At 41.5% G+C, this 10,682-nt stretch overlaps 1 protein-coding gene across 1 annotated transcript; it reads left to right on the top strand.

The window, feature by feature from the left end:
- Window positions 1–5,362: 5,362 nt before the first annotated feature.
- Window positions 5,363–6,233, top strand: LOC142761001 (eukaryotic translation initiation factor 1b). Its single transcript, XM_075864177.1, has one exon. The coding sequence runs from the start codon at window positions 5,594–5,596 to the stop codon at window positions 5,933–5,935; it is 342 nt and encodes a 113-aa protein (XP_075720292.1). The 5' UTR covers window positions 5,363–5,593; the 3' UTR covers window positions 5,936–6,233.
- Window positions 6,234–10,682: the final 4,449 nt, after the last annotated feature.

Here is a 10,682-nt window from a genome sequence, read left to right as displayed (position 1 = left end):
GTAATCGAAGTTGTCCTCGAATCCGACGTAGTACAACAAATACACCAAAAACACAAATACACCGCAAAAATTTGTAACACATAAAAAAGCAAAACAATTATTATTCTTACCTTTCCTGGGTGCAGCTCCGGAGTCGCAATGTCAGCGAGCTGTGCCCTATATCTAATCCTATCAGGTATGATACTGTCTGCTGAGCCACTGAATCTAATCCTATCCATAGCTTTAAGGTCATAGTGCTATAGATATGACGTCTCATACCGTGCAAAATTATCTTTCGGCGCACCACCCTCTTCATAAAAAAAACTGCCCCATAAAAAGAGTGTAATTTCCCCCCCATACTATAATGCCCTATATAGTGCCCCCCACAGAGTATAATTTCCCTTTAGTGCCCCCCATACAGTATAATAATAGTTAATAATATATTATAACCCCTTCAAGGACACAGTATTTTGTCCTCTAATTGTGCCCACACAGTATTATGCCCCCTAAGTGCCACACACAGTATATTGCCCCCTGTAGTACCCCTACTCAGTAAAATGTCCGCTTAGTGGCACACACACAGTATAATGCTCCCTCCCCTGGCTGCCACACGCAGCCCCCCCTTGTAGATAGTGCCCCCCTGTAGACGGTGCCATAATACCCCACCTCCTCCTTGTAGATCGTGCCATACAGCCCCCACCTCCACCTTGTAGACAGTGCCCCCAAACAAACAAAAAATGTTTTACTCACCTAGGCTCCGTTCCCACGATGAACTGAGCTGCTCCACGACAGGATCCTTGCATAGGCCGGCATGATCCTGTAGCCTAGTACAGAGTTTCCCAACCTTTTAGGACTCGAGGCACCACTGGAAAAATAAAACTTCCTCAGGGCACCCCTACCAAAAATTGTTTCGAGAAAGACAGAAAACAACTAAAAACAAGCACTACACTTGTAGGGAATTTTGAAGTCGATTTTGAATTCACAGCGTTGTTTGACCTTTTGTTTTTGCATTTGTTTTAAGCCGTGGAAGCTAATGCAAAAGACGCAGGCAAAAAAGCACTCCAAACAGGCACCGCAGGTATTTTCTGCCGCCTATTAATTTGAATTGGAGCTCAGAGGTGGAAACCACTTGAAGACTATCAGCCCCCCACTTACAGTAAAATAACCATCAGCCCCCCACTTACAGTAAAATAACCATCAGCCCGCCACTCACAGTAAAATGACCATCAGTCCCCCACTGACAGTAAAATGACCATCAGCCCACCACTCCAACTAAAATGACCATCAGCTCGCCATTTACAGATTCCCCCTGTAGATAGTGCCACACAGCCCCCCTGTAGGTTACGCCACACAGCCCCCTGTAGGTAGTGCCACACAGCCCCCTTGCCGATGCTGTGACCGGGAAGCCCCTGTTGTCTGTGTCTATTTATGGACAGTACTGTCACTGGCTTCTGGAGTGGAATTCCCGGTCACAAAGTCGGCAACGCTGTGGACGGGGATTCCGCTTCAGGAGTTGCCCCTGATGTCACTGTCCATATATGGACAGAAACATCAAGCGCTCCTTCCAGGTGCGGAATCGCGGGCCACACGGGGATTCCGCTCCTTCAGGGAGCTACAGTGGCGCTAGTAGATAGCAGAGCAGGAAGATACCACCCTGCTCTGCTATAGTGGCGTCGCTAGTAGCCGCTATGGCTGCAACAGCGGTAGCGACACCACAGATTGAAGAAGCACCCCGACAATAAGGCAGCTGCTGAGTCGCCGGGCCGGGGCATTTCTGAAACAAGCAGGGGAAGGAAGCCATCGCAGCGTCCCCTTCTACCTGCTGGAGTGATCTAAGTATCATATGTGATACTGTCTGCTGGGCCATGTAGCTAAGCCTATCATGTGTGATACTGTCTGCTGGGGCACTGTATCTAATTGTATCATGTGTGATACTGACTTCTGGGGCACTGTATCTAAGTCTATCATGTGTAATACTGTGTGCTGGGCCATGTATCTAAGCCTATCATATGTGATACTTTCTGCTGGGGTCATGTATCTAAGCCTATCATGTGTGATACTGCCTGCTGGGGCCATGTATCTAAGCCTCTCATGTATGATACTGTCTGCTGTGACAAGGTGGGTATGTGGGACTGCCTACAGGGGACTGTAGGGCACTGTCTACAAGGGGGATGTATGGCGGGGGAACTATGTGTGGAACCATACAGGGGTATGTCGATTGCAAGATTGAAGGAATTTCACTGTACTTTACTTATACATATATTAATTCTTGTCACCTATATTGTAGCTAGAGAAAAACAATCTTACAGCATCCCATTTCTACTTCCAATTTTATTTGCACATACATTTTGCATTTCAAATAAAGCACTAAAGCTCAGTAAATTGCTTTATATCAGAATGAAGTAGCGTGACATTTAGGAAGAAAGAACCTAGGAAATTTGATTTGCAAAAATGAAACATGAAAGGGTCTCTGGGAGCTGCAAAATTTGACATTACTAACATTTGGCTTCTCATGTAATCAAACAAGCAATATATTAGATTAAAATAATGTGTCATTCATACTATTATTTTGTAAGATAACAATCTTATTTAATCTATTTTACATATATTATTCTGTAGAAATGAAAAAATGATGCATGACCTTCTGTAAATAAAATGTTCTTCTTTGTCCATAGTAAATGTATTGATAAGATGCTTGTACAGGACATGTGTCATTTTAAGAGAAGTATGGGAAAGATTAAGGCTGGATTCACACAAAGCATTTTTCTGCGCTTTTTATGGCGTTTTTTAATGGCGTTTTTGTGAGCATTTTCGGGGTGCTTTTTTAGTGCGGCCAGATGTTACATTAAAATCTATAGTAAAATAGAAAATGCACCACACACAACTGCGTTTGGGTTTGTAGCGTATTTGAGGCAACTTTGTGATCAGCGTTTTTTTTTTCCAAATGCAGCATGCCTTTGGTTATGGCGTTTTTTTTCAGGCATTTTTCTCATTGGCTTGACTATAGAACTTCGAAAACGCCAGAAAAAGAGCATATGCAAAATAATACCAAATAAAAAACACTACTAAAAACGCATTAAACGCATGTTATATTTTAATAACGCTAGTGTTTTTCAGAAGCGTTTTTTGATGCAGTTTAAAACTACAGAGATTTTCTGTGTGTGTGAAGGAGGCCTAAAGAAGACCGGTCAGGTCTCCTGCCATGTCTATTTTAGTAAATACTTGCATTCCCCATAATATAACAATTCTGGAGCATCTTTTCTTAGAAATCTGTGTTGTCCTATTCCTCTGTTATTCCTGCCAGAAATGTATAAATAAATGGACAACTGGGGGTTTGTTCCTACACAGTCTGACACTGTCCAATCAGTGCTGTAAGTGTTAGGGGGGATTCACACGAGCGTGTATTCGGTCCGTGCGGGCCGCGTGGTTTTCACGCGGCACGCATGGACCAATACAAGTCTATGGGGCAGTACAGACAGTCCGTGCTTTTTGCGCAGCGTTTGTCTGCTGCGCAAAAAGCGCAACAGGTTCAATAACTCTGCGTATTTCGCGCATCACGCACCCATTGAAGTCAATGGGTGCGTGAAAATCACGCGCACCACACGGAAGCACTTCCGTGGGACGAGCGTGATTCGCGCAACAGCAGTGAAAAGGATGAATGAAAACAGAAAAGCACCACGTGCTTTTCTGTTTCCAAGCATCCAAACGGAGTGTCTTTGCGAGGAGCGAACCCCGACAACCGAGGCAAACTTCACCGGGTTCGGCCAAACTCGTTTTGGCCGAACCCGGCAAAAAAAATTCCGGTCCGCGACGTCGGGAGAGATTCACTGTGCATGGTGCTGAAAGAGTTAAACTGTTTCAGCACCATGGACAGTGACTTGCGATCCCAAAACACATGAACCTGTAAAAAAAAACGAAGTTCTAACTTACCGATTACTCCTGTCTCCTTCCTGCAGTCCGACCTCCCGGGATGACACTTCAGTTCAAGTGACAGCTCCAGCCAATCACAGGCCAAGCACAGGCTGCAGCCAATCACAGGCTGCAGCGGTCACTTGGACTGCCGCGTCATCCAGGGAGGTGGGGCCCGATGTCAAGAGAAGCGCGTCACCAAGGACGCGTCACCAAGGACGCGTCACCAAGGCAACGGCCGGGAAGTTCTCGGTAAGTAGGAACTTTATCTTTTTTTTTTACAGGTTTTTCGCTGTTGTGTTCGGCATTCACTGTCGAGGGTGCTGAAAGAGTTAGCTCTTTCAGCACCTTGGACAGTGACGGGCGTCGACAAGCCTCATCTCTATGATGCCGGCTGCGCGAAAATCACGCAGCCGCGCATCAGACACGCATGACACACGCAGCTGTCAAATGGTTTTTGCGCTCGCAAAACGCCGCGTTGTTTGCGCGCGCAAAAACGCAACGCTCGTGTGAATCTACCCTTAGACTGTGTGGGAACACGCTCATTTCACAAAGGGAATGGTAACAGCCGGTTTTCAATTTATTTATAAGTTTCCATGCGGAATACTAAAAAATTGGCACATTTCATAGGGATTACAAGTGTTCACTAAAATAGATATGTTAGAAGTATATCAAAGATGCAAGAATCTAGCAGTTTTCATATGAGAATTCAAAGAAAGAAAACAATGCATTTGTGACTCTCCATATTTAAACATATTCTAGTTATTTGTTAAAAACTTCTTGCAGAGGGTGAATTGTTAAAATACTATAGTTGCATTGAAATATTGTATGTCTTTCTTCATGTTAAAGCTGTTTGCTTTCAGGCCATGTCTTTCACGGAAACTAACAAAAGCCAAAGATTTTTTTAAAGGGAATATAGTGTCTACATTTTTTTGTACTAATTTTAAAAAAAAGATTTACTAAAACATATGCTTTTTTTTCTAATCTGTTTTTATTTTCTGATTGTATCATTTTTTTCTTTTCTTTTCTTTATGTGATTATGGAAACGGCCATCTTACTTGAGCAGTAAACAGCAGCTCAGAAATTTGTACAACAGCAGGCGGAAAATAACCTATAGATTTCTATATGAACGTGTAGTGGGCATGCTCTGTGACATGTGCAGATGTCACTGTGCAGGAGGAGGAAGGCAGAGAGCTATGTCCATGACTTGTTATCGTTGTGATCCTGTGTTATCTGCCACCAGCTGCAAAATAGAGATGGTACCTTTCATTGTAACCTTGTCTGTGATGATAATGAGATGACTGCAGAAAAAAGATTTCCACAGAAAAGGAAGTGTCAGCCTCTTGAGAGGTTCAGTTGCTAGTGTGAAAACTGCAATACTCAGTAATTATTTTTTAAAATAGATAGTAGCTTGGAGAATTAAAGGAACATTAACAGAATTTTAAAAAAAATATGTTTAACATAAAAACTGGAAGTGAGCAGGTTTAGGCCTTGGTCCTAGAGCCTTAGTCGCTGTTTCGTCAGCCCGTGTACCGGCTTCCCTGCTCAGCCCTCGCCTTCGTGTTTGGCACAGACATCGAGAGAGAGGTGTCCGCCGTTCGGCCAGCGCTCTCTGTACTAGCACAAATTCGCTCTTCATCCGAGACTCCCAACTCCGTCCACTGCTAGCCTTTTCCTCTGCACTTCGTGCACGTAATAATATCGCATGTCCTCTATACAGAACCTTAACTCTTTCGACCCCTTTGCTGATGCAACTAAGGGTGACGACTTACTCCCGGCAGGGACTGAAGATTATATTCATATAAGAATTCAACAACGAAACGGCAGAAAGACTCTGACCACTGTACAGGGTATTGCAGATGATTACGACAAAAAGAAACTTGTAAAAGCCTTTAAGAAGAAATTTGCCTGTAATGGTACTGTGATTGAACATCCAGAGTACGGTGAAGTCATTCAGCTTCAGGGTGACCAGAGGAAGAACATCTGTCAGTTTCTTATGGAAATTGGCATTGTAAAGGAAGAACAACTGAAGGTCCATGGTTTCTGAGATGTGAATTATATCCTCATTCTCTTCTGCCAAGTCTGGCACTCTTGAAACATGAAAATTTGCAGTAGAAGGACTTTTAATATGGCTAAACGTTCAACTTTAGGTCCTCTTATGCATGATTATAGAGGGTGTGTAAAGAGTAGGTTAGTAACACATAAAAAAATAGCTGTGAGATGGTAGACTGGAACAATGGGTTTTAGCACATTTCCAATGGAAGTGTTTTAGTGATCTGTCAACTTTTTCCCACTTGATTTGATGTTTTTGTTGTATTAAAATATGTATGTTGCTGCCTAAAAAAAAAAAATAAAAAATAAAAAAAAAAACTGGATTTAAACCAGGGTGGACAAATCATGTTTTACAACCTGTGAAGTTGCACATGGGCCCATTAGATAGAGCCCACGGTTACTTTAAAAGCAGCTTTCTACTGTCTACAAGGGCTTGAGAAAGCCATCTACGCGAAACGCGCGTTGGGGTCTCTCCACACCTGGGAGTCACTACATCCGTGGAACCATATGGGTTAGTACCAGCGTTGATTTTCCTGCAACATTAATACCTGTAATACTATTTTGCATATCTATCGATACACCTATTTTTTGCGCTTAAGATAGGTTCAGTTTAAACACTCTATGTCGATTTAGATAACAGGCTTGATTTTACGGAGACTCTCTCTGTTTACCACTGTGTTCACTCCTCACTGCCTGTTATTAGACACATTGTTTTTGGTGATATGTAGCAATACTGTGAATGTTTGCAGCCAATCTTCGCTTTTTTTGTATCTATTATACTGCAACTACTCAGAATTACTGATAGAAGTTGCTGTCTGTATTGTTATTTGTCTTACTACTGTGACCCGAGTTCCCCTCCTATACTATTTGAGATATACAGTTTCTTCTGATTTGTAGTCTAATTTTAATCATGTTATTTGTACTGTCCAATAAAATTTGTATTTTTTCTATGCCATTGGCAATTTATATTATTTTATAGTTTCTGACTCCTTTTTCTCTTGTGTTCTATCTAATATTGATTGGAGTTTCTATTGTTACTGGGGAGTTCAATAATAAAAACCGCACCTGCTGGTGACTTAGCCCATATACTCTATAGTCCCATGAGACATATGTTGATAACTTATTTATAGTAAGTACAGAAAAATGTCTGCCTCTACTAACACCATGTTAGAAACTCCAAATGATGTAGCGATAATGATATAATAGCACATTATATTTCAGGTTGTTGTGCAGGACATTGGTAATGTATATTACCAAGCAAAAAATATATTAAAGGGAAATATCCAGAAACCCAGAAAGTTGTGGTTGGGGAGCCACACGGTGCCGTCCTAGTAACTAAACCAAAGAACAATAAATCAAAACACTATCCAGGACAAACCAGCACTCATCTGGGTAAGAAAATTAAATAATGGATATATAAATAATGAATATAGCTATAAAATTTTATAGATATATTCATTATTTATATATCCATTATTTAATTTTCTTACCCAGATGAGTGCTGGTTTGTCCTGGATAGTGTTTTGATTTATTGTTCTTTATATTACCAAGCACTTGTCATTTGTAATATCCATTTATAAATGGATATTAAATAGAAATGGGGAGCTTTGTTCCCTCCTACAATGCGGAGAGTTAAAGCTGTTACATGGACTTCTCCTGTAATCTCACAGTCTCATTTCTTTTCTACTTCCCACTTGAACTATTAAACATATAACTGGAGGGGAAACAGCACTGTACATTACTAAAAGCCATAAGAAATTGTAGGACATATAATTGTATCTTATCATTGCCGGAAGGTAAAAGTAGCAGTGAGCATTGGCATAAATATTAGATCTTATCTCAGTAAGGCAGAGGTCTGATTTAATCCAATAACTATTGAAGCTCTGACTTTTACAATTCTCTGTGACTTCTGAGCTATTTTTTCCTTTGAAGGGCTTGTCACATCTAACAATTCTGTGAATTCCATGTGACATTTAATAATAATACAAATGGCTATCAAATGTGTACTTCTAGCTTGTTATGAAGCACGAGGCTACATTTGAAAAGAGTGAAATATTACTTAATCCAACTAGTCAATGAGCCAATGACAGAAACATAAAGGCTTAATTTAAAATTTTAAGATTCTTAAAATTCTGACATTAAACATCCACATAGTTATAAACCACTTATCAAGCTAATTTCACTGTATAGTTTGATAGAAATTTAATTGTGCTCCCACAATATGAAAAATTTATAAGGTTCACTGAAGTAACAATTAAGTAAAAAATACCTTTTAATAGTAACTTGTTAAAAACAGGGGTAACACACCACTGTGACATAAGCCCCACCGTGATTATTAAAAAATGTATTAAACAAAAAACACTGAGTCATTATGATGCATATATCTCGGTGTTTATAACGATATTTTGTCTGGAATCAGCATATATCCAGGGCACACCAGTAGTACAATCCCCAAATAAAGCACAGGTGTCCGAATGAATCGGCTCTCCTAGTACTGGGTGTAACACAATAGGACTGTCCCCAATGCAAACATTCCATAAACAATAAACGACCCTACGCGTTTCAGATACTCATCCTCAGGGGTCCGTATCTTGGTAACTCTGGCCTCTTCACCAGCGATAGTGATATTCACCAGCAGATATTCTGCTGTGCGTCACGGCAAGATGCACGTATCGATGTCAACGGCATACTTCATTGCAGGCGCTAGGTTACTATAAACGCTAAAACTCCACCCCTCGTATTAGGCGGCAACACATGAACTGACCAATCCCAACACCCACTCGATTCGTGACACCTGCCCATGTGACCCCCCGCCGTCAGCTGACAACCAGGGGTCATCATCGGCCGCATCAACCCGAACGCGCAGGCGCAGTTGAAGCCAAGGACAAGTCGCCCGGACTGCCAAACACGAGGAGGTAAGCGCTACACGATAATGTATTATAAGTATATCTTGCGGGACAGTTAAACACCGCAAGTAGACTACCTCACAGAGCAACTCAAAAGTAATTAAACACATGTGAGGTGGGCAAGAATACTAGATCCCTCATATCAGGAGGGACTGACAGGCGATCTCCAAATGTATCGGTTGACCCATATGGCCATCTCAAAACTTAGTATATTAGGCAATATGAACTCACCCACCTTATAGGCAACCCAGTGGAGAAAGGCCACCCATAAGGGAATGGTGAGGCATGTTAAATAAAACATGTATAATTAGTCTGCTCATTTAAACCTGCTGGTTGTATACATTCCAGTCTATGGATCCATTGTGCTTCTTTGCGTAAAATCAGGTTGTCCCAGTCCCCTCCTCTTTTAGGGGGTCTAACAAGTTCAATTGCTTGAAACTTTAAGCATGATGCCTGACCTTGGTGTTTAGCATGCACATGCTTAGATATTGGGGTGTCCCTAACATGGATAATATCTCCAACATGCTCCCTAATACGGCGACGAAATTGTCGTGCTGTTTTACCCACATAATTAAGGGGGCATGGACATGTGATTAGGTAGACCACTCCCGCTGTCTTGCAATTGACATAATCACGAATATTGTATTGTTTCTGTGTAACAACACTAGTGAAGCTATTCCCTTTAAAAATGAATTCACAGGCTTTACAGCTACCACATCTAAAAGTGCCTGGTATTTGTCTATCCAGCCACGTACCCCTAGGTGAAATGGGGTCAAAACAGCTATGCATGACTCTGTCCCTTATGTTTTTCCCTCTCCGATACGTAACAGACGGCCTCTGTGTGATCTGATCTACTAAATCTACATCAGAACTGAGAATACGCCAATACCTGTTCAGTATCTGCATAATATCATTTTGTTTGGAATCATAGGTGCCTATGAGTCTCGTGACCTGTTCTTCTTTCCGTTTTTTAGGGACCAGGAGACATTGCCTATCTGCATCCCTTGCTCCCTCATAGGCCTTCCTAATAACACTCTTGGGGAAGCCTCTATCCTTCAATCTTGTTTTGAGTTCCTGGGCCTGGCACTCAAAATCACCCATAGAGCTACAATTTCTGCGTACTCTCATAAATTGGCCTTTCGGAATGCCACGTTTGAGGGAATACGGATGACAGCTATTCCATTGCAGAAAACTATTAGTTGCTGTTTCTTTCCGATGTACCTTGGTTCGGATTGTGCCTTCTTCTGTTTTTGTGATTTTCAAGTCTAAAAAAGACAATTCTTTCTCACTGATCTCACATGTGAATTTTAGTCCTATATCATTATTGTTGAGGGCTGCTACAAAACTATGGAACTCATCCGCTGTGGAGTTCCAGAGGATCAACACGTCATCAATATATCTAATCCATAATCCAACGGATGAAGTCCATTTGACAAATTTGTCCCCAAAAACAATTGTCTCCTCCCACCAGCCAAGAAACAAATTTGCATAGGTGGGAGCAGCAGGACTCCCCATTGCAGTACCACATTGTTGATGAAAAATTTTGTCTTCAAAAATAAATATATTTTTTTCGAGAACAAACTGTAATAACTGCAGAACAAATTGGTTATGAGCTGCAAACTGAGTACCTCTAGATCCCAGATAATACTCGACCGCTTTATAACCGCATTTGTGAGGTATGGATGAATACAACGCCTCAACATCCAGACTAGCCAGGATTGTATCTTTCTCCAGAGAAATACCGTCAATCTGTTTCAAGACATCCATAGTGTCACGTACATATGATGTAAGACCGTAGGGTTATCCTTTAAAATGGTATAGCAGTCATGGTTAAAC

The sequence above is a fragment of the Rhinoderma darwinii genome, chromosome 4 (genome assembly GCF_050947455.1).
Source record: "Rhinoderma darwinii isolate aRhiDar2 chromosome 4, aRhiDar2.hap1, whole genome shotgun sequence".
Classification (NCBI taxonomy): Eukaryota; Metazoa; Chordata; class Amphibia; order Anura; family Rhinodermatidae; genus Rhinoderma; species Rhinoderma darwinii.
The sequence above is the reverse complement of the archived record's forward strand: the minus strand, read 5'-3'. Positions and strand labels throughout refer to the sequence as shown.

What these genes read in the sequence shown, in the direction of transcription:
- LOC142761001 (XM_075864177.1), top strand. Translation starts at nt 5,594, where the DNA reads ATGTCCTCTATACAGAACCTTAACTCTTTCGACCCCTTTGCTGATGCA.